At 47.1% G+C, this 24,375-nt stretch overlaps 1 protein-coding gene across 15 annotated transcripts in view; it reads left to right on the plus strand.

The window, feature by feature from the left end:
* The window catches only part of GRIK4 (glutamate ionotropic receptor kainate type subunit 4), a 413,900-nt gene extending 390,351 nt beyond the window's left edge, over positions 1-23,549 (plus strand). For 13 of the 15 annotated variants that reach the window (XM_023645003.2, XM_023645006.2, XM_070273803.1 and 10 more), the window contains 3 exons: positions 3,086-3,214; positions 17,303-17,421; positions 20,673-23,549. In XM_023645003.2, coding sequence (XP_023500771.2) covers positions 3,086-3,214; positions 17,303-17,421; positions 20,673-21,029 — 605 coding nt within the window. In that variant the 3' untranslated portion in view covers positions 21,030-23,549. Of the gene's footprint in view, positions 1-3,085; positions 3,215-11,269; positions 14,539-17,302; positions 17,422-20,672 lie in introns of those variants that run through there. The other 2 variants (XM_070273808.1, XM_070273809.1) reach the window with 1 other exon arrangement.
* The last annotated feature ends 826 nt before the right edge of the window (positions 23,550-24,375 follow it).

Here is a 24,375-nt window from a genome sequence, read left to right on the forward strand (position 1 = left end):
GTGCTTTCTGAAAGATGTTCATGCTTCAGGCCTTCCCCTGCTGACGGTACCTCCATCAGAAGATGGGGGAGCGTGTTTACCTGCTTGCTGTGATTGTGGAGAGGATCTGAAAATGTTCCCCAAGTGATTTGGACATGCACCCTTCCCCGACACATCGTGGAGAGCCATGCTGTATAGGGCTGTCCTTGTCCAAGTCTGTCCTCGTACGAGATGTACAAGACAGCACAGGAGCAACGGGAATTGAGGCCATCAGATCATGTGGGGAAACTGACATGTAGTATGTGCATCTTTGCTGTCAGAACTCTATAAATCATAGGTTTCACTTGTATCTGTGATGTGTGAAGAGTATGAGTTTGGAGTCAGGCAACGTACCCTGGTTACTGGTTGTTGGGACCTTGGTTAGGTTATTTAACTTCTTTGAGTATCACTTATCTCATTTGTAAAATTAGGTTTCTAATACCTACCTCATAGAGTTATTGTGAGGGTTAAACCTGGTAATCTGGCACCTGCCTTACCACAGTGACTCCCACCTAGACTGTTTGGAGGAACATTAGTGCCCTCCCCATCTTTTCCATGGTTCTCTATGTTATTTGATAAAAGCAGATTTCTTCTTAAAGACTGGTCAGAAACCCAGCCAATGAACATAGATAATAACATGGTTCATCCTTGAACTCTCTACATTCTGACATTAGCAGTTCTGTAACCCAGAGGCCTCACTCAGGGCACTCATAAACCTACATACCCTCCACTTACCACCATATTTCATTGATGTCCATTAATACCACAGATTAAGGGCCCCTTTGAGAAATTCATTGACTGACATTTTGTTTCTAGGTGGTGGAGTGAACCACAAAATGAACTTAAAGTGCACCTTGATAACACTCTAGCAATTTACCAAGTTTAACTGAAATGTCAAATGCTTCAAAAACTTTCATGGAAAAAACCTATAGAGAGTTGACATAAAGCAGACTGACTCTAGAAATTTTCATCAACAACCAAGGAAAAAGGGAGGGAAATGCCTTTGTCCTGTATCTGACATGATGCTTTCACATGTGTGAACTCACTTAATCATCGTACCTACAAGGTAGATGTGGTCCTTCCCATTCTAGAGGATAGAACTGAGATTCAGAGCCAATGAGTTACTTGTCCAAGGTCACAGAATGAGTAGAGAAGTTGAGCTTAAGCCTGGGATGCCTGTCTCCAAACCTAGTACTTCACTTACCAGACCGTGTTGCCAATGGGTCCCACCAGCTCGGCAGGACAGGATAGGTGGGGGAGGTGAGCTGTGGGCTAGCCCAGGTTCTCAGATCAGGCTGGCAAGAGCATTGTACGGTCCATTGATGAGACGGAATTTAGGTCCAGCTGAGGTTACGTCCAGGGAAGACAAGCATGTGTATCATCCTTAAGTGGGAAGTAAGGGCATATTTATAGAATAGGCAATGTGGTTGGACCTAGGGAAATTAAGAGAAACAGAATAAGGAATGAGATGGAAAACTAGTCAGGGGGTTTAGGAGCTAAGTAGGCAAATGTGGAGTAAACAAAAGAATCCTTTCATGGGGCCCCTGGTGTGCTATTGAGGTTGGGATGAAAATGCCTTGAAAACTGCTTGAAGTGCCTTGTTGGGCTGGACCGTTGTCTCTAAACTTAGAATGTTCATTAGTCTCACCATCTAACACCGTCTGTTAGCTCAAGTAGCCATTTACTGTCGATGTGTATTAAGTACCTACTATATATGAGATGTCGTTGATGCTCACCCAAATCAGTTACACATACCCAGTTTGTTCTGGAGGCTTGGGGTTTGCATGCTCAAGCATAGTTGCATCTATAGCAGGGAAAGTTCTGTGTGTGTAGTCATGGGCTGTCAGAGTCCAAAGAGATCTGGGAGCTCATCTAGTTCCTTGCCTGTCAAAGTACATTCCGTGGCCCCGCAGCAGGCCATCCCTTTGGAGCTTGTTAGAATGCAGAATCTCGGGCTCCATCCCAGACCCAATGAAAGAGAGTCTATAGGTCTGCGAGATCCCCATGTGATTCCCTTGCACATTAAAGTTCAGAGCACAGGCCAATTTTTCCAAGCTTCCACCTGAATCCTTCACAATAGCCTTTTCCCCAAGGCATCTGTCCACATCAGGCCTTCAAAGAGCTTGGGCGAGCAACCTGGGCAGTTTAGTTGATTTCCAGCCTCTTGGCAGCTATTTCTTAATGATTTCAGGGCTCAGCCTGTGCTGGGCATTGAGCTTTCCATGGTTTCATTTAAACCTGTTTTTGTGATTAAACCTAAATTCCAGAACCAAAGCTCCTTGACCATATTCCATCAGAAAAATTAAAGAACAATTGCACTGAACAGAAGGCTTCTATCTGAGAAGGCAGGGAGGAGCGGCAGAAAGGGGTGATGGACGCCAGTGGGTTCTGGGGCCCTGAGCAGGCAGCTCTAACAGCTGGGGATGCCTGGTGACAGGATCCTCCACACGGATGAAGGAGAGGACACTTCCATCACACTCTGGGGTAGCTCTTCTCTCGCTGGAGGCTGCTATAGGCAAACAATTGTCAGATGTAATGTAGTGAGAATTACAAGTGCCTGAAAAATTAATTTAGGTAAAGTAGAAAATAGACAACTGACCAACTGGGAGGTTTCTGACACAGAAGATTTCCCTCCTTGGCTTCCTGGAGGTGGATGGGAAATTGTACAAGCAGCTTGCCCACATCAGTGGGCAGGTTGGTTAACCTGGGTAGAAGGTGGTGGTGCCTAGGTGGAGAGGTCAGGTGGCACAGCTGCCTGGCAAGCTGTCACTTGACCACACTGGTGTCTTAGCCATAGGTTGGACATGACAGTTAGGGCGGAGAGAAGGAAAGTAGAAATTCCTGAGTGTCCTGCATGAAGCCAGAACTGCCCCCTCTCCACGGAAGTCCTCAGAATGAGCAAAGTGGAGAACAGTGCTCCTACAGAACCCTCCCCTCAGAAGGGGAGGTCATTCCCCTTCTTATGTTAAGTGGACAAAGTGGGAAGGATGTTTACTGGAACGGGAGCAGAGTGATGCCTAGGAGAGCGCTCACATCCTGTGTTCTGGGCTCTCCTGTGACCCTGCAGGCTCGGTTTTCCGGGACGAGTTTGATCTGGCCATTCTCCAGCTGCAGGAGAACAACCGCCTGGAAATTCTGAAGCGCAAATGGTGGGAAGGAGGCAAGTGCCCCAAGGAGGAAGATCACAGAGCCAAAGGTAAGGACGGTCAGGGCCTCTGCCTCCTGCCCGAAAGGACCAAAGCAGCTCGTTTCTGGTGTCCAATTATGGGCAATGATTTCTAGAACACAGTGAGACTAAGCTTTGAAGGAAGCTAGGGCTAGGCTGGGACTGGCTAGGGGTCAGTCCAGTCCCAGGGTCTTGGCATATTGTAGGTATCTAATGCCCACCTGGCGCACAAGTCCTAGAGACGCCACTTCTGCCATGTCTCCTGAATCTGGCCACCTCCTACCCCTGCACCACCACTTCTACCCTGGCCCAGGCCTATCACCTCACAACTGTGTGGCTATACAAAGAGCCTAGTCTCCTTTCCATTCCTGCCCCTACACTGTAGTCTCCACCGGTAACCAGTGATGCTTTTCAGGTTGCAAATATGATTGCAGCATTGCCCTGCACAAAACTTCCAGTGGCTTCCCATCTCACTCGGAATAAAATTCAAGCTTTCTGTGGCCTCAAGGCCCTACCCTATCTGTTTCTCCCTCAGCCTCCCCCTTTTCTTTCTGTTCCCCAAGCCTCCCTTCCATCTCCCAGCTCCGGAATTGTGCTCTGTTCCCTCCTCCTGGCCTCCCTGGGGAAGCGCCCTCAGAGAGGTCTTCCCTCCTCGCCCCACGCATCTCTCCCATCTCCTGAACTCTGCTTTATTGTTCTTTCCAGACCTCATCTCTACCTAATGTTATATTTTCTATTTGTTTGTTTGTTTTCTTTCCACCTCTTCTACTAGAATGTAAGTTTCATGAGGTCAGGGTTGGTCTTCCACATGGAGCTGTCCACAGGGCCTGGCTCATGGATATTTTATTGAATGAGTGGATGGATGGATGGATGAATGTTAGACCAGGCTGCATAGAAAGCAGTGACTGACTGACATGCATAGCTGAGGAGTGTTGAGGGTCCCTGGGCAGCCAGGATTTTCTGTCGGTCGAGCACATCTCCTAGTTGGCCCAAGATAGTCCCAGATTACATCCTTGTAGATCAGGTAATGCCTGTTGGTTATTTTTAGAACCCCCATTCATTCTCAAAATGTCCTGGTTTGGACAATAAATCATATGATCACCCTAGTAATCTACTGCAGCCTTGCTAAAATATGCAACAAATTTACCTATGCACGCTCTCCCCTAGTAAGGGAGCCAAGGAGTAAAATGAATGATACCACGTGCTTCCCTCTCTGCTCAGCATGAATGATTATCCATGACGAGACAGTGAATGAGTGACTTTGTGTTTCTGAGTGTCTCTATGTGGATCATGGATCTCTATCCTGCAAGGAGAGGTCTCAGGCATGAGGACCTGTGGGGGCAAGCCCTTTGTAATTTAGAGGAAATGCTGCCCCTTCCCTCGCAGGAATCCAATGAGGCCACACACTTCTTGGCTCTCCACTCCCCAAAGGTCAAGTGTGGAAGAGACTAACTCTGTTCAGAGAAAAAAAGAAATGTGGGCGGTACAGAGGAAAAGTATCAGGAAAATTCTGTGGACTTGATAGAATGCACTAGATGTTGAACATGCCCAGGACCCGAATAGGTAGGGAGGGTGCTGTGTGTGTGTGTGTGTGGGGGGGTGGTCATTGAAAGCAATAAGCCCCTTGAGGAAGGGTGCAGAGGCAGAAATTAGTGCAGTTGGCGGGACTGTGAGCAGGGACCCTGGGTGGTGCCGGTGGAGCAGAGAAAGGTTCCCATGGGGAGAGCTGGGCTGCATTGACTGTTTGTTCTAGGGAAGGTGTGGGTAGCAAAATGCTGCTTCACCACCCCCTCCCCATAAAAAGATACCTCAATTGAAAACAATCTAAATCTGACTGGACCTGGAATACTCAAAATAAAATGAGATTATTGATAATTTAACATAGGTCAATGTTGTTCTGTGATAACAATGAACTTTGCGGTGGTGGGAAGAGTACTATCTTACCAAAGAGATGGAGGGAAACAGTAATGGCTTTGATCTGGAGTAATCAAACAGAAAGGTGGCTCTGAGACCCAGAGCAGAGGGACCTTGGGTCCTTCCTCTGACAGATAAGTGAAATAGGAGCGCTGTCCAAGTGTCTATCTCCCGAGATGCCGTTGGTCCCCTCTACCAGCAACCTCCCCACAGTGGGTTGAGTGCCTCCTGTGGTGTTGGTCTCCTCTGCAACTCCTCAGGCAACTCTTGCTCTCCTCTGCCTGGTTGATGGCACCTTAGATGTGGACCCAGTCTCATTTGTTTCTCTGTCCCAGCCTCCCCTAAGAGGCTATTGAGTAGGTACTCAATAAATGTTTGTGGGATGTGTGATTAAAGCTACTGACTGATAGCTGTCAAAAGCTGCCGATTACTGTGTTCACCTGGGCCACACGAAAGTGACTAAGGGAACTGTGCTTTAATTACTTCCCGAGTAGCCTTCACACCCAGAGCTCTCCACTCAGTCCAGTTGCTGCTGCCTCAGAACAGCTGACTGAACTTACGCGTTGACACAGAGACACTGTAGATCAGGGAGGCTGGAGCAAAATGGGAGGTGGCCAAGAGCACGGGCTCAGAGGAGTGCAGGGAGCCCCACCGATTCCTGCATGGCCCCACCAGGCCCAGGCTGCCAGCGCTGGCCCACTACCAGTCTCCCTCCTCCCCTCCTTCCCACTGGTTGCAGTTTCCTCGCTTTCCTTTCCTTTGTAAACCTGATCCCGTTTGATCTCTTGGAGCCCATTTCCCCTTGAGACTCACTGCTGAGTTGATCCCATCGCTCTAGATTTCCCTTTCATCCCTGACCCCTAAACCCAGCCACAGATCCTTCCCTTTGTGCACATATTTATTTATTTGTGTTTATTTATGTCTACTGCTAATCCTGCAGAGAAACAGTTGGAGGGCAGCAAAACTGGCAAGTACAGGGATAATGACACAGAATCTGGGTGCCTGACAGTGTTCACTTAGGGACCTCGATTTAGATCATCTCTCTCCCATTCTAGATGTCACCCAAAGTCCAAGGGACTCTTCCCACCGCCCCCCACCACCACTCTCCCAACCCAAGAATGGAGATCATCAAACTTTCACCCTCCTGCATACCTGTTTGTTCTGCTGACAGTGACTAGGTTGGTTCTCTTCCCTGAAGCAGTTTCGATAGGGTTCAAGATCATGGGCATTGGGTCAAATGGACTCCACTCCATAGATGGCCTTGTTATACACACCATGAAACATCTTTGAGCCTCAGTTTCCTTTTCTGGAAAATGGAGATGAAAATAGAGGGCTCTTGTGAACAGTGAATGAAATAAATCATGTTAAACATTCAACAAAGTGCCCAGCACAAAGGAAATCAGAACTAATTTTATTCCAAAACTTGGGCCTAAAGGAGCTATTAAGGTGCCATGAGAGATCTGAGTAGTGTCCACAGCCACAGGTGTGCCTGACCATCCTGTACTAACCAAAGGCCAGATAGCTCTTCTAAAATCAACACTTAAGACGTTTATTTTGTGTCTCTTGGTATTTGTCCCCCATGGACTCTGAAAAACTCAAAGACAGGGACTGTGTCTTATTTATTTTTGTATCCCAGTGACCAGCATATCTTCTGACATCAGTATTTGATGAAAGGATGAATAATAAATGAACGAATGAATGAGTGGGCAATCATCTCAAGGACCTCCAGACTTGTACCACTCCCTATATCTGTTTCCTCCCAAACAGGAACCCAGACACCCCAGGTGTTGGCATGGAAAGCGTTCACATAGGCCCCATTGCATTCAACAAACATTGTAAACCTTTCTTTACCAGGCACTGTACTAGGCTCTGAGATTACGGAAAGGAATAAGGCATGCCCTCAGGAGGTTTAGAACCTAGAGAGAAGCACAAATACTTACTATGATGGTTGCACTGTAGGAATGCTTTAACAGAGCTGTAAAGAAAGGGCTTTGAAGCCCGGAGGAGGAAGTGCTTAATTCTGAGCAATGACCGGGGAAGGCTTTACAGAGGCACTTGGCCTGGACCTTGAAGCATCCATTAGGAGTCACTGCTTTAGGAATGTTGAGGAGCACAGTTAGTACACTCAGAAATTGGTTTGAATAAGTAGGATGAGGTTGGAGTTAAGAGGGCATTGGAAACTGAGTAAAGGCATTTGGACTGCAAACCAGTACGTCTCAAACCTTCCCAGGGAAGGAATGACTAGCAGAGGAGACGACGTGTGCACTCTTGGGGGCCGGGAGACATGTATAAAGCAGCCCACCATGCTCGGAATTTCCTTAAAGTCTGTTTTATCCTAAAAAAAGTATGTGAATTTTGCATCTTACAACATAACATAGGCATGTTTATTTAATATAAAAATGCTTTTGCCACCTAAACTCTAAGTAAAATCAGTGTCCCCAGGAAGATGCCCCATAAACCTCCCAGGGCTCTGCATATGTCTTAGCACACCAATGGCACACTGGACCAGGTTTGAGAATATTGGCTGCAGACCTCAAAGGTTCTGGGGTGAGATGTGGCATGATGAAAGCAGCTGCTGTGGGATGGAATTCTGAGCGCTTAGTGGCATTCATGGTCCCGGGGACGGTCATTGCCTGAGGAGGAACAAAGAGTCAAATTATTGGCTTTAAATTCCAAAAGAAGCTCTTACAAGGCAGCAGAGACAATGTTCTTAGAAGTCAACACTTTTGATTTGCTAGAAATGGTATTTTGGAATACAGAAGGCCAATACCCGAAGGAAGCTTGGCGTAAAGCTGACACCAGAAGTTGGAGAGAGAAACAAAACAGAAGAGCCAGGCCACCCAGTGTGCAAACCAGATAAAAAGATGCCCTGGCCCGACAGGGAGCTTCTGAGCAGGAAAAGAGTGTTCGAATGTGGACGGTCCCTCAGAAAGAGGCTTGTGCCCTACTAGGGGATGGCAAGTGGCAGTTAGAACTCCTAGATTCATTGGGGATTTCAAGAGATAAAGAGATTTTTCTTTCTTCTGGAGTTTGGCAAACCCCAGAAATATGTGTCATGGCATGGTGGAATGGGGGCATAAGAGATGGCACGTGGGGACCCAGGGCAGAGAGGGCCTAGTGACAGGCCTGTCTGTTCCTGCACCACAGGAAATCTAAGTGGAATCCAGCTTTAAGAGCAGACACCTAACCCCGCCCCCATGATACTTGATCTCCTTCCCAACCTCAGACCTGAAATACATCCAGGAGTGAAGGGAAAGCAGAGAAAACACTGCATGTAACTGAATTTGAACCTAAATGACTGAGAAGTCTCTACATTTTCGGCAATCAGGTGGCAATGGGAGTTTGAGGTACAAATTAGGTACCTTTATACAAAAATTGTTATAATTTTTGCAGAGTGGTTGGCTTTGGAAGCTTCTCCATTCCACAGAGCTTTAGGAAGACTGATTTGAGAGCAAAGTCTGGAATGGGTGGAGATGGGGCACAGACAGGGAGACCAGGCTCCCATGGAAGATGGAAAGCAGTAAACAGGAGGCTTCTGTCCACTCTGCACCTGGGGACCAAATGTTCCCCGGCACAGAGATGAGAACTGAGTGGATGAAAAGGGAAAATTAACAGTGGAAGTCATCCTACCCAGGTCCCAAATCTTCAGAGGATACTAGGGTTCTATCAACCAGCCACTGTTAACTTGCTTCTCTGTGGTCTGCCTTTGGCACGAGAGGGTGAGCTGTATTAATAAGTGATAATGTCCAAGAGGGAGCTGTCTGGGAGATGCTATGCAAATCACTGTAAGAGCCAGGGCTTCGGCTCCCATCCCAGCCACAGCAGTTAATGCCAGTTTCATGCAGTGGCCCCATTTCTGCCATGGCTGAAGCCCAAACAAACATTACTCAGAGAGGCTAAAAGGCTCCCTGGCCCAGGGAAGGCCCACGTGACCTCCTTCAAGCCCAGCGAGAAGCACTAGCTAGAACAAGAGGCGCCGTCGTCGCTTGGTCTCTATCTGGCGAGTTAGTCATCAGACTTACAGAACAGCACTCACTGCTCAGGAGCCCCCCTCCTGGGGCAGAAGAACAGAACCAGCATGACCTGAAAGAGCTTTTCCTTTAAGTCTTTAAATGGTCGCCAGGAATGGAGCCACAGGAACACTCTTTTTCCTTGTGTCTCAAATCGAACGAAGGGCAGTCATTTTAATTTGCTTTCCAAAGCAGCTCCTAGGCAATCTTTCATTTCGTGATTTGAGTCACTTGGCTTTCACTTGTGCCCAAAGGAAGGAGAAGAATATGGGACAGGCAGAGAGGGATGGAGGTGAAGGGAACGGGGTGGGGGGGGGGCGCGGGACCCTTCTTTAGGAAACCTCTGAAGGTGAGAGTGGCTATAGGCACTTTGGTTTCAATTCGAATGTACACACAATGTGAGGTGCCTAACATAATCCTTTTCTGCTTTGTTATCTTATTAAAATGCGAGAAATTTCAAAGAAAAGGATCTGGAGCTACCCCACTTCTAATCCAATATTACAGCTCAAACATCCCTGCCAAATCCCAGAGAAGAATCCTAACATTGGGATGATGCCACCAATCCTGAGTCTTTTTGCCAGGTGTTACTTGGCTCTAGTGGGAACCACAACATCACCCCTTCCCTTCCTCTCCCCATATTTCTCTCCCTGCCTATAGCTCAGTGACCATGTACCTTCATACGCAGGTAAATAAACGCAATGGCAGATCCTGTGCAAGACTGGAGCATTATGAAAAGAAGCAGGCTTCATTCCAGGCTGTTTCATTTTCTTCTGCCTTTTCTTTCCAAAAACACTTATTTTATTTATTTTCTCACTCAACTGCTATAAAAAGAAATATCGCTAGCCACTCACAGATGCCGGCATCCTGATTCAAGGGGATTGGATTACCGAAGGCCTTGCTGAACACTTGCTAGACAGAAAGGTAGTCGGTAAATTCCAAGGAAATTAAATACCTTTATCTCGAAAAACACAAGCTCACAATCGGGCTTCAAAGGCACATAAATACACCACCAGGCTGTGAAAATCAGGGTCCTCTTTCAAGGATGGAAAAAAGGCCGGTGGCATTGACTCACAAAATCCTTAGAGAGCAGGAAGTTTGCTGTTCTGGCACAGCGGGAATGAAAGTGTGAGACATCTTAGCAAGAGTGGAGGCAAGTGATGACAGGGGGGTTTCTGGAGACAGTTCTCTCTCTTTCTTCTCAGGGAGCCCAGCCCGATTGTCCTGGCTCTCTCTGTTTTCTTTGGAGGCAGCCAAGACTGGAAACCCGAATATGGGAGTTTAGACAGTGTCTTGAAGAGATGCTTGCAGAGGAAACCTCTCCCTAATCAAATCAGATTGGTTGCTGAGAGATGGAGAAAGCGCAGGGGGGTGCCAGAAAGCACGACCAGGAACAGGCAAATGGTGGCCCAGTGTGTCTGCATCAAAGGAGGTCAGCAATTAGAAAGACTGCAGCCCAACTTTGCCTGGAAACTGAGCCAAGATTAAGTCAATAAATCATCAATTCAAACATTGGATATATTGTTCTCAAGGAAAGAAGAGGATTTTATAAGTGGAAATAATAGGCCATACATCAGACCCTCTTCCCCGGTCACTCTGGGGAGCTGTCTCAGGAATGAATTCAGTCATCAGGGTGCCCGGTTGAGTTCTGTGATCACGCCCCTGTAGCACAAGGGACACCAAGTTTTGGGGAGGGGTGGTGTGGGGTGGGGGTCAGGGCCCAGGCTCTGGCTTCAGTTTGGATCTGGCACATCCCCTTGTCAGCCTTGGGACCCTGGGCGGGTTGCCTGACCCCAGGATCTTGGTTTCCCTCTCAGGATAATGGAAGTAATAGAGTGCCAATTTCACAGGGCGACTGCTGGGATCGGATTAAAATGTTTAGCACAGTAACCTTGCTCATAGTAAACGCTCAAAAAGCCCAGCTTCATTTTTATAAAGAATGTTATCTGGGCAGTCGGATTTACCTAGATTTCATATCTTAGCCATCAAAACTTAGGCAACTTAAGTTCTCTGAATTTCCCTTTCTTTAACTGTGGACTTTCTTTACAGGTTTTGATGACAATTGAATGAGATCGTGAATGCTTAAAAATATGAGGCGCTTGAGCTCATATTTTGGAAAATTGTAAAGTGCCTCTCCCATAACTTGTGTTTTGAAATATTGCAGGGCCGGCCCCATGGCCGAGTGGTTAAGTTCTCGCACTCCACTTCGGCGGCCCAGGGTTTCACTGATTCGGATCCTGGGTGCGGACATGGCACCACGCATGAAGCCATGCTGAGGCAGCATCCCACATAGCACAACCAGAACAATCTACATCTAGAATATACAACTATGTACTGGAGGGCTTCGGGGAGAAGATGAAGAAGAAAAAGAGACAGAGAAGATTGGCAACAGATGTTAGCTCGGGTGCCAATCTTAAACAAAAAAAAAGAATCAGTTTAAAAACAAAGAAATATTGTGAAATTTATGAGATGCCTCTCCCATCCCTCTTGTATTTTGTGTCCCTTTCCTTACTCTTCTTCCATCACTATCTCTAGAATCTACTAGGTCTGGTCAACGGATGTCACAGTGAATGCAAGAAGAAATGGCAAGCTTGCATTTCACAGTCCTCAGCAGTGCAAACATGACAAATCACTTTAGGTTTTCTGGGAAGGTCATACAGGTCAGCTCACACAAGGGCACCTGAGGTTGCTATTTACAGCAAATAAGTCCATGGAGACAGGACCATTTAATGTATTTGCATAGATTTAGGTGAATGCAACTCTGAAATAGAAAGTGCTTGAAAGTCATACTGGTCAAAGAATCCTTGTGCTTGTCGAAAGTTTTCAGTGTGAAACATTGCCCAGAGCTGCAGCACCTGGCATAGTGCTCAGCTCAGGGAAGCTCCTCCAGAAAGATGTGTTGACTGACTTCAAGAGCAAATACACTGTCCCTTGATGGGATTGTGGCGCCAGTCTCCTCTCTCTGCACCTGCCTCCGTGGCTCCTGTGCCTCTGCCTCTTTGCCTCTCAGGCTACAGCTACCCCTTCCTTATTCAAAAGCAGCTTCCCTGCATCTCAGCTGCAAATTTCCACAGTGCTACCTGAGCTATATGAGGGTTTTAAGGCCTGAGACATACGTGCCCCTGAATCCAAGAAGTGATTATGTACCGGGCAGACCTGGAGGCAGAGCAGGTGGGTGGGAGGAGATTCAGATCCACTCAAGGCACTCCCTTCCAGGTTCCCATTCCCTTCTGTAGTTCTAGAGACAAAGCAAGTAGTTCGTTTGCATTTGTCAACTATCGGTGGTATTTGTGGACAATCTGTGAGGGACGACAAAGTTAGTATTCAATCAACCAGGAGTCTGCAGGGCCAGTTCGAGTGTATTCCAGTCAATACAGTCTTGTGGCTGGGGCGTAGCTGAGGCTCAGAGACTCAAGCGTCAGGAGAAAATCTCGGTTTGAAAGCCTTCTGTCTAGATGACTTCTGTGTGATCCTGTCTGAAGAAGGGAAGGGAGGGGTGATGAGGTGTCCCCCTTGCAGGTGCTAGGGTGTCTGGGTGCGGTGAAGGCCTTGTGGTCGGGCTAGAGGGAGTCCACATCCGAGCTCCTCTGAGTAATGGCTGTGTGCTATGGAAGGCATCTGACTTCTAGGAGAATGACTGATGACAGTGTTAAATGGGACGGCTGCAGGCTCCTAACACTCGCTTCCCGCTCCCCGCTCCATCTGTTTCTCATCTCTGACTCTGCCAGCAGTCTATTCTTGCTTTCACTTTCCAATAAGTTCCTAAAGGCATGAGTGGTATACAAGCCTCGCTCCTGCGGGGAGGAGGCCACTCAGCCAGGAATCAGCACACTGGAGCCAACACCCATGATTAACATGCTGGCCCTGAAACTCAAGAAGCTGGGAAAGAAAGACTGTGGGGTGTTTCAGTGATTCATGGTTTCTACCAGCATCCTGTTAAAACCTCAGCTCCTCCGAGAAGCTTTCCCTGATCTAATCAGAATTATTCCAGCACAGATCACCTGTCTGTTTATCACCCTTGCCGATACCCCCGCCTGTCCAGGACCTGGGCACAGTCAGTCCACATTGTGGATTACCCATCTCAATGCTCAGTCCACATTGTGGATTACCCATCTCAATGCTCAGTCCCACTTTGGCCAGCCACTCGGTACAGTCTGGGCCATCTGCCTCTATGACCAGGCTGGGAGCACTCAACGAGGACTGTCACACTTTACTATTGTTTTAAACATAAACTTAATTAGGAATGAATACATATCACCCGATGGAGCCAAAGCTTTTGATAACACTGGCTTCTACATCTGGGATGTCTTTGTCCTCTTTCTGCTGCTCATCCTTCCAACAAACGTTTATTGGGCTCTTGTTCTGGGCCAGGCACCCTGACTGTGGGGTCACACAGTTGACCAAGACATGGATCTTTCCCTCAAGGAGCTCACGGTCCGGTGGGAAATCTAGATATAGAACATTAAACTAGCATATTATTTTATGCAATATTAGAGGGCTACATGACGCATTATCAGTGAAATACAAAAGTGGTATGACTAACAGTCGGGTAAGATCAGAGAAGGCAGCCTGGAGGAAGTGAGCCCTGAGCTAAGTCTCCAAGGAAAGGTCGAGGTTAGCCGGGTGTGTGTCTGGGGGTGGGCGTTCCTCTTCCAGGCAGAGGTCCTGACAGGAGTAAAGGGTCAGAAGGTAGGAGCTGCGCGATGTGTACTGGGAACTGTAATCAGTTCTGAGTCACTAAAGGATGTGTTGCAGTCAGATTTTGCATCTCAGAAAGATCACTCAGAAGGTAGAGTTGAGGAGGACACAGCTACAAGTGGGGAAATCATTCTCTGAAGGCTGCTGCAATAGTGCAAGCAAGAGAGGTGAGAGCCTGAACTTGGGACGTGGTAGGAGAGATAGGAAGGTAAGAAACAGGAAAGCATTTAGGAGGTAAAATCAGCAGGACTTGGTGACGGCCAGTGCATGGAGGAATGGCAAGAAACCAAATGCAGGAAGATGAGGAGCGAGTGTGCAAGCTCGCTCAGAGCAAGCAAAGGCGATTGAGAAGAGTGGAAGAGAGCAGAGAGCAATGGCTTTATAAAGAGCCAAGAAGGAGGTGTGGTTGACAATGTCAAGTGCCATGAGAGGTCACTTAAGACCGGGACTGGAAAATTTCCAGTAGGTTAGAAACAAAATGTTCATCGGTGCCCTTGATGAGGGTGGTTTTGGGGGTGCAAGACAAAATGGCATGGGATGAGGAGTGAATAGAAAAGACAAAAGTGAATTCAGAATGGAATTATTTTCTCCTTCAGATACTACAGACTACCAAGAACCTAAAAGCTTTTCAAGCGTCCAAAATTATGTTTGAGGTCTGAAAAAATTATTAGCTTCAAAGTGCAAAAAGAAACCGGCAAAATTAAATTGACATGTTTAATTAAATATCTCCAAAATTTAACATTGTCTCGACTTCATTAATTTTTAAATTTAATATTCATAAAAACTTCATTACATTTAGAAACAATTTTGGGGTTCTATTTTTCTCATTTTGCGAACATTCCCTTGTATGCACAATGATTGCTGAGAAATCACAGCCAATTATAAATTAACTGTTTCTTGCCACTCAGTCACAGCAGAAGCAAAATTTTAAAAATGCATTTAACGTAAGATGTGGGTGCACTTGCTTCTCCTTGCTTTGATGTGAGATCAGGCCTCCAAATATAAGCATTTTCAGGGCTTTAAAATGTCTTAAAATAGTTCTGGTATAGACAACTGTTCAAAAAGCTCGGCCGGGGAAGGAAGGAAAGAGAAGGGGCGTTCACTAGACAGAGCTGGAAGGGGAAAAAGGATTTTTTATTTTTCTTTAAGAAGAGAGAAACATGAGTGTGTGTATCTGCCGAGGGAAAGAGTCAGTGGGGAGGAAAAGATTGAGGAGGGCCGGGTGGAGACCATGAGAGGCAGGGGAAGCAGCTAGAACCCAGAGGGCAGAATTGGACCTGGAGAGGGCGCAGTACAGCTTCTCTGCAGAAACAGGAGGGGAGATTGAGGCCTTTCAAGGGATGCTAGTCTCTTTCCTATATCAGGCAGCACTGTCCCAAAGTGATGGAGAGTCTTGTAGTACCTCATAGTCACTTGAGGACTCTGTTTACCTCAACAGGTAGGCATCCTTAGTATCACAGTTGTCACCTCCCCTTCAGTGGGGATCTGCATCCAGCCTTTCTCCACAGGCACCGCTGGCGAAGCTAGTTTGTCCATGATGCTCAGATGCACATCCCAATACCCCAGTTCCCACCACCTTTAAGCTTGTGGCTGGAGCATCTGCCTGCATGTGCCGGCTCCATCCTTAGCGCATTTCCTCTGAAGTGTCCCTTTTGTCCTCCCCAATCATATGGATCCTGATGCTCATTTGGTCAAAAACCTTCTGCCCAAATGGTCCCAGGTTAGAAGGGCAGGTGTTCAAAAGAACCCCAAGCACCTTCCTCCTGGGAGGTAGAAATCTACTCCAAACCCCGTGTGCCTTCCCTTAGAATTGAGTTTTTAACTTTGATTATTCAAACTAGAGGATCTCATATTCACACAGGTACTCAAGAGTTGACTGTGTGGACCCGCAGATCAGAGGACATAGGCCACTGATGCATTCATTACGTGAGCCCTCAGAGCCATCGTAGCCGATTATTAGTATAGGCAGGCACTGCACTGCACTGTTATTTTTTATTTATTTATTTATTTTTGAGGAAGATTAGCCCTGAGCTAACATCTGCCACCAATCCTCTCTTTTTGCTGAGGAAGACTGGACTTGAGCTAACATCCATGCCCATCTTCCTCTACTTTATATGTGGGACGCCTACCACAGGATAGCTTGCCAAGTGGTGCCATGTCCACACCCGGGATGCAAACCGGTGAACCCCGGGCCACCGAAGCAGAAGGTGCGCCCTTAACCACTGTGTCACAGGACTGGCCCCTGCACTGTTATTTTTAAAACAAAAGAAAAACACTCAAGGCTCTGTGAGAGGAAACCCAAGGCATCTTGAAATGGCTAGGGAAGACAATTTTTCAGCTTCCCAAGGTGGAGAAGGTAGTGTCAGATTTCTGCTCCTCCACCGTGTCTCATCTCTTAGTGTTGTGTGAAGCCGGCTTTCCCGAGCAGTGACACGGCTCCACGTCCCATGACCGCACTCCTGATTAAACAGACGCTCCGCTGTGCCAGCACTCTGGAACAGCACAGGATGTGAGCTACCCTCTTGGCATCTTCCTGGATAAAAGATGCTTTTTGGTTTCTGATAGTGGCCTCTGTTGACTCAGGATTTCAGATGTTTATGACACTCCCCTAAAGTCTGAGTTTCTCCAAAACCGGAAAAGCATCCCGTTACAGGCCTAAACTCACTGTTTGACACTATGGAAATGAAACAACCATATAGTTCTACAAATGTTTATTGAGTATATACCATGTGCCAGGTATGGTGCTGGGCAATGAAGATACGAGCAGAAACTATGCCTGACTTCATGGAACTTCCAGTCATGTACAATGCTTCCCAAAATACCGGTTTGCAAGCTAACTTTAGGCCTCAATCACCTGTGAAATGCGTTTGAAAATACAGATCTTGGGCCCCATCTCCAGAGATATGGATTCAGTAGGTCTTGGGTCAGGACTAGGAATCTATCTTTTTAACAAGCTTCCCAAGTGGTTCTGATGGCAGCCAGGTTTGGGAACCACTGGCCTGGTGAGATAAAACCTTTACTTTCCAAATAAGTATTTTAGTAACATGTTGACAGATCGGTAAACGTAATTTTTTCTATCCACAGTTTGGCTAAAACAATTGCTTTCTATCATGCAAACATGATATTAGGAAGATTGACTAAATTTTTAATGGAATTGCTAGAATTTACAGGGGTTTTGGTATCATGTCTCTATAGGCTAAATCAAATTTTCCTGAGCCTTTTTCTTAAAATGACCCTCACCTCCCACCCCAGTCAGCCATCTGGACGATTCTCACCAGTCTCCTCCATTTGCAGCTCGAGCCCCCTCCTTTCTTTTACTCCAGCTGTGCTGCATTGTTTTTACTCAGAAGAATAATTATATCTCATCAAGGAATACGTGTGTAAAGCATCTACAAGACCCAAGTTCTGGTCGTTCAAGTGACTTTCAGCATTTTTGGCAGAATGAGTATGTCTTCCAGCTCTTTGACACTATTTTTTGTTTGTTCTCACTTTCTTCCAGGACTGGGAATGGAGAATATTGGTGGAATCTTTGTGGTTCTTATTTGTGGCTTAATCGTGGCCATTTTTATGGCTATGTTGGAGTTTTTATGGACTCTCCGACACTCAGAAGCTACTGAGGTAAACCTTCAAAGGGGTATGACCATAGTGTTGGCACACGGGGCCAAGTTCACAGGCTCACGCGTATACAAAAGTCATTCCAGACAAAACCTGTGAAATCCCACAAGAGGGTGGAGCACCCACAGGACAGTGCAATGGAAAGAGTCCCAGTCTCGAGGGCAGGAGATCTGGGTTAATGCGTCCTCACTTACTAATGATGCAGCCATGGAAAGGGCACTTAACCTCTGGGCTTCAGATTCTTCTCTGAAACCGTCCAGCAAAGAAACATGTGAAAAATGTTTTCTGAACGACAAAGTCTTACACAACGACTATTTAAGATGTAGTACTGTAAAGAAAACCAGGCGAAGGTACCAGGTCGCTAAGAGAAACAATGACAGCTCTTCCATCTTGAGTATGTTTTTGCCTTACACCCGTAGAGATATCTCGAGTCACGTGAGCCCAAGAATTGCATCTTCCTTCTCAGGGATTTTGAATAAGTTTTTTAATTTTAATTTTAATTTTAATTCCCAAACCTGTGGCTTAGAAACTAGGTTAATATAAATTTCAAGCAGATTGGAGTCTGAGAAGAAGGAAGAAGACCTTATCCCATTCTACCTCCATTCTACCTCCGAGACAGGGCACACAAATCCTTACATGCTGATTGCAGAATTTGGGTGTTAAAGTACATTAGCCTCTTTCTCAATCTCCCAGCTCTGGATCTTCCTAAAACCTCCTTCCTAATCGGCTCTGGAGACGCAGCTCAGCACGGTTCATAACTGCACAGTGCCCCTCCAAAACCAGGGAGTCCAGCCCCATACAGGCCTCCATACAACACTGCCTGCCGGTCCTTGTGCTCTTCCGTGCTCCATCTCTTTCCCATTTCCCAATAGGACTGCCACGCTGTCACCCACTCCTCACTCCCCTTTGCAACGAGCTCTGTTTTACCTGCCACCTCAGCAAGAAATCAGCAGTGACCAGCCCCAAATTAAAACCCCCACTGAAAAGTTTACCCCCAGCTGTAGCCACAGCTGCAGCTGCACGGATGTTCTGGTCATCTTTCCATCTCTGCCTTGATCCCATCTGTCCTCAGCCACTCTGGGATTATCCTTTTTCTCCTCCTTTTTTCTGTCCCGGCTGCTCTCCCCCCAAAATCCAAACATATGCTCACATTTATCCTATATTTTAAGATATCAGCAACATCACTGTGGCTTTTGCCCTATCCCTCGCCTCTTCCACACCACAGTGATCCCACTGCCTCAGCTTCCATTTCCTCCCCTCCCATTCGGTCCTCAGTCCAGGGTCTGGCTTCTCCCCACCTGTGCACTAAAAGGTCCTGGCTAAAACATCTGACCCCTCCCAATGGACGAAACCAAGGAGAACCCATGAGCCTTATTGGACCTCAGTGTGCCCCTTGACAAAGTGGACAGTTCCTTCCAGAAGCTCTCTCCTCTCTTGCCTTGCCTGGCACCAGGCCCTCTTGGTTCCCCTCCTACCCCTCTCTCCAGCTTTACTGGCTTTCTCCCTTTGTCCACTCCTTCCATGGTGATGCTACTTACTTATTCCATGCGACCTAGTTCAGGTCTTCCTTTCCCTGTGAAACCTTCCCCAGCTCTCCTACCTCGCCCCTGGACTAGTGGAATTGATCTCTGCCCTTCCTTTCTGCTACCATTGTAACCTGTGCATTCAGCACTGACTTGGGTGTTGCAATGATTTTTGTATGAGTCTGGCTACTAGACATTGCTCTGCCTGCAAGTAGGGACTGTCTTTTTTCTCTGTATTTCCACTGCAAAGCACGGGGCTTGATACATAGTTGACAGTCCAACAACATATGTTGTTCTATTCTTGTCACATGTAATAGATTAGGCAGGTGGTGGTGTTTTTAAGTGACTTGGCTAGAGTCTCTGCTCTTTAGTAACAATGGTGGGTCTAGAATCCAGGTCTCAAGTCCTAACGCAGGCCATACTCCATCAGGTGATACTTCTTCTCTGTAGCTGCTTCAGGTAGAGGATCCGTGCACGTTTGGTTATTCTCCCAAGAGCTCACCTATGGTCTGGACGTACTTTGAAAAATCCAATGGGGAGTTAAAAGCCCTTCTAATAGCTAAAATGAAGAGTAAGGCTACGTTAACTTTTTACTACGGTAGAACGACTGTCCTGTTGACAGAACTGGAAGACTGGGGGAAAGAACACAAAAGAACAGAAGGCTGCTTCTCCCATCGTGGTCTGGGAAAGTGTCCTTTCCAGCAGAGAGTAGAGAACTGAGCAGAGCAAGCGTGTGCTTTGGAGTAGATAGGTTTAGCTTCAAATTCTGGGTCAGCTCTTTGTTAGCCAAGTAATTTTTAGCAAGATACATAACTTCTCTGAGCCTCCATTTCCACATCTGCAAAATGGGTATAATAGTAGTAGTAGTCCAGGTTCAAGATTCTTCATCCACTGTTTGGAAACCTGAGAAGCTTGGAAAGTTCCAAGTTTTTGTAAGTTTGATGCAAATGCATTTTGCAACAAAAGTTGACTTGAACTTATATAAGGCTAATGTTTATGGGCTTTCTCTAAAGCAGTGTGAACATACATAGATTTTGCTACAGAAATATTGGGTGTGATACATAATATACTCTATGTCTATGGTATTACCTTCCTAAACTCCAAATTATTCTGAAACACCGCTGGACCCAAGGGTTTTATTTTAGGAGATTGTGGACCTGTAGGAGTAGTGGTTGCTGTCATTTTTATTGTTATAGTTATTATTCGAATGCACCCTCTCCAGCCATAACCCATTGATTAAAAGAAATGAGAATCTTTGGCCTGAGAACAGAATGTTCATGAAGACATGGCAGCTTTTTCAAATACTTGAAAGACTGACATGCAGTGGATGGGTTATTTATTTAGTCGGCTTCAAGGTCCAAATTTATCCGGGATCAATGGATAAAATTTCAGGGAGAGGAATTAAGTCAATGGAAGGAAGCAGCTTTTAACACAAATGTGCAAAAATGCCACTGGGCTCTTTCCCAGCATGGTGAGGTCATGTCTTTGAAGGTGTTCAAACAAAGATTGGGGAATCAGCTGGCAGGGCTGTTGAATATTACGGTATGGAGGTTTGAATATTAAATGGGGGCTGGGAGTGAGGAGATGGATTGCAAAACCTTCATATAATCTTCATCCCTAAGATTCTATGATTCTGTGAGATTGTCCGTAACCCCCACCCGAACAGACCCGCAAAGGACCCATGGGGGCTGGTTCTGAAAGGTTGGGCTGTGACCTCCTCCTTTCTTCCAGGTGTCCGTCTGCCAGGAGATGGTGACCGAGCTGCGCAGCATCATCTTGTGTCAGGACAGTGGCCACCCCCGCCGGCGGCGCGCCGGGGTGCCGCCACCCCGGCCCCCCATCCCGGAGGAGCGCAGGCCCAGGGGCACGGCGACGCTCAGCAACGGCAAGCTGTGCGGGGCGGGGGAGCCCGACCAGTTGGCGCAGAGACTGGCGCACGAGGCCGCCCTGGTGGCCCGCGGCTGCACGCATATCCGCGTCTGCCCCGAGTGCCGCAGGTTCCAGGGCCTGCGGGCGCGGCCGTCGCCGGCCCGCAGCGAGGAGAGCCTGGAGTGGGAGAAGACCACCAACAGCAGCGAGCCCGAGTAGCCCCGGCGAGACAGACGCCTGGAGACAGGTGGAGAGGCCGGTGGGGCTGGGCAGACGCTGCTATCTGCGGGAGCCCGGACTTGTACAGCGTCCACACTTCTCTCTGGATTTTGGATCCAGTAACTTTACAAAAAGATCAAAGAGCCTGACGCCCCAGCCAGAGACAGCGCCCTCGTCCGGGAGCCGGGTTCACCCAGAGACGTTGCACCCAAGTGGCAAAGGGACGCCCTCCCTCCCGGCCACCAGGACCCATCCTCTCCCAGCGGGCCTTTCCCTCCTGCCAAAATTACAGAGTCTGGGGTGGGAGTCCCTGCCCAGAACGCTCTGACGAATTGGTGGCATCGTCAGTTTAATTTCCCCCTAGGAAGGGGCCGTTGTACCCTGGGTCTAGTTCTTACAGGAAAAAAAAAATTAAACTCAACAGGGACGTTTTCCTTTTCTGGATTTGTATATTTTTGTTAGCGTTCTTTTCTTTTAGTTTCTCTTTTCTCTCCTCCCCCTTTCCTCCTTTGTTGCCTTCTCAGTCCTCTTCGTTTGTTTTGTTTTCTTGGAGGGGAGGCTGGGTTAGGGAATGGAAGTCTAAATAATCCCTGTTCCTTTTTCCTAAATTTTAGGATATGGAGCAGCCGATGCATCAGATTTTAGGTGCTGAACTCTCCTTCCTGTGTGGTGACTGGGGGCCCTGTGGAGTGTAGGAGAAGGGTCTTGGGAAGAATAAGGTGGAGAGGTTCAAATAAATCCATTAAAGTAATTTTTTAAATGCCAAAAACCAATTAACTCATGGTTTACTCAGACAGACCTAGAGATGCCTGGGATTCCAAGGGTTAATATGTCTTTTCTTTCTCTTTCTCTTCCTGACTCCCACTGTTCTTGGGTTTGACTTGGTCTTCTGGGAATGGGATCTCTGAAGCAGAGAGACAGGGGAGGAGAGCAGAATGCACCCAAGATCCCCGGGCCTTCTTTGAGGAGCAGAGAGGGCACACAATTTTCCCATACCGTGGCCTTGGCTTCAGATAGAACGCACCGTTCACACCGGAGGAGGGATGGGGCCACCCTGGGGGATGGTGCATACTTTGTCAACTGCACCTCTGAAACCAAACTCAGTAGCTGCCTATGAAGACAGAGCCCCAAGGCTATCATGGATTGAGTGATTTCTTGTTACTAGACGTGAGACCTGGGGGCAAGTGTGTGTGTGTGTGTGTGTGTGTGTGTGTGTGTGTTTATTAAATGGAAAGACCTTAAGTAATCAAGAATTTACCAGGTTCCTGGGAGAGAGGTGGAGACTCGTAGCCAATACACAGGCCTGGGAACTAGGGACTCTCGAGTCCTCAGCTTGGGCAGTAGCCCCCTTGTGTGACTTCAAGTAAAGCATTTCACTTCTCTTCCATCTGATAGCTTTTCAGGCTGTCGGATGTCTGCTGGGTACTGCTGTACCTGTGAGCCATGCGCAGGGGCCGGAGCGCTCCCCTGATGGGAGGGGCGAGGCGGGCCAGCAGCCGCTTGACCTTTGCTTGGCTTCCCCAATTGGAGTTTCACACAGAGAGTTTTCATTTTCTGATGGAAAACAAATTCTATGCAATTTCTGATTGTAAGCTTAGAGAATTCAGAGGGAGAGAGAAATAAACAGCCGATAGCACCGCCTCCACCTCCACCACCACCACCACCACCACCACCTTGAAGCAAATTGTCCTCACATTGTTTCTGTTCTGAATGTACTAAAATAAAGACATCTTTGGAAGATGACAAGCTTAATTCCATGTTTTTGTGGTTTGGGTAGGTTGACATCCTTTTTGTGCCAGGACTATTAGTTACAGCTGCCATCCTGGGGGCCACATGGTACCCTGATTATTCCTATAAAGGACGCCAGTTTTGTCCTCGGCTGACCTTCCTTCTCTTGAATTTGAATCCTTTTTTCCTCTTTAACCATCAAATGATGGCAAGTTGTGCAGGACACAAGTTTCTTTTTTAAACCTTGCCTCAAGCTTCATGGAGAAACGTGGATTTGGTGGGAAGGGCTCCTGAAGGCCGAGTGACCGCAGACCCCAAAGGTGCCACACTGCTCCAACCTGCAGCTCCATCCCTTGCTTCTGACAATGTGGTCCCAACTGTCAGATCACATTTGGGGTGGGAAGGGTTGTTTTTTTAAAAACTTGTTTTTATGAGCAGGACATCTTGATCAATAGCAGACTTTTTTTTTAATGGATTAGTGAAATAAATGTCCCCATGAATCATTTATAAAGTCTGTTTCTTTCACTATGTGCAAAGACAAAACTGACAGCGCTAGACAGTTTCTATGAGCTGTTGGGACCATCGCTGCACCTCGCTCAAGCTGGGGAGTGACTTTGCAACCAGCTAGTTCTCTTCCTTGGTTGGTTTGTCTCCACTTTTGATCAGTTGGTTGTTGGCTTTCTTTTCCATTCTGTATTTTCTATCTGACTCTGTATACTGTATAACGGAGTTTTTCTTGTCTATCTTTCTTTGAGTGGAATATTTACAATAAAACAGAAACAAACCCTGAAATGTTAGTGATGGATGAAAGCTGTTTTGGTCTGGAAAGAGTGGCTCAGTGTGTCTAATATCCGGGTACTCTAAAAGCAAATCAAAATATAAGCCCATTTATCTCTTCCCCTCCACCTGCCCGTCTCCCTCCCTCCCTCTCTCCTCCGCCCTCTCTGCTCCCCCACCCCCTTCAGCTCTTTGTTCAGACCCTAGAGAAGTCTAGGTGGCTTCTTTCCTTTCATAGTCCTGGGAGTGTGAGCCAATCCCCCCCAAACAGATACACATGTTAATGAAGTTCAGGCTTCGTGGGCTTTCGTCTTCCTAACTGCACTTTCACAGAATAGTCATCTATTCATACCTAGGGAAACTCTAGTCAGATATCACCCCAGATTCCACTGGGAGCTGGAAGATTACATCAATTAAAATATAATACTTTGCTTTATTTCTTTTAATTGCCTTGCAGGGCCCCAACTGTCACAAGATCTCTACCTCAGAACCCAGGTGGGGTGTAAGTTGAGCATGTAGATGGCCGAAAATCTTTTGGCTTCCTTTAATCCAGTGCTCATATGAGAATATCCATCCTGGGAATTTGCCAGCCGGCCCTCTTATTGGTTAGGTGAGACCGAAATATCATGATAACCAACCCACCTGGGGCCACTCTGTGAAAGTTTATTAGTTTTGGATTCCAAGGAGTTTAATTTTCTTTCGGAATCCAAGGGGGACTTCCCCATGGTGTAGGAGTCAAGTACATGAGGCCAGAAAGGGCTAGGGCATTTCAGACGCGACAGATTGGTGGTTTGAGTGAAGCTTGAGAGAACCGTTTGTGGCCCTCCCACCAATGGGGTAT

Source organism: Equus caballus, chromosome 7 (assembly GCF_041296265.1).
Source record: "Equus caballus isolate H_3958 breed thoroughbred chromosome 7, TB-T2T, whole genome shotgun sequence".
Taxonomy (NCBI): domain Eukaryota; kingdom Metazoa; phylum Chordata; class Mammalia; order Perissodactyla; family Equidae; genus Equus; species Equus caballus.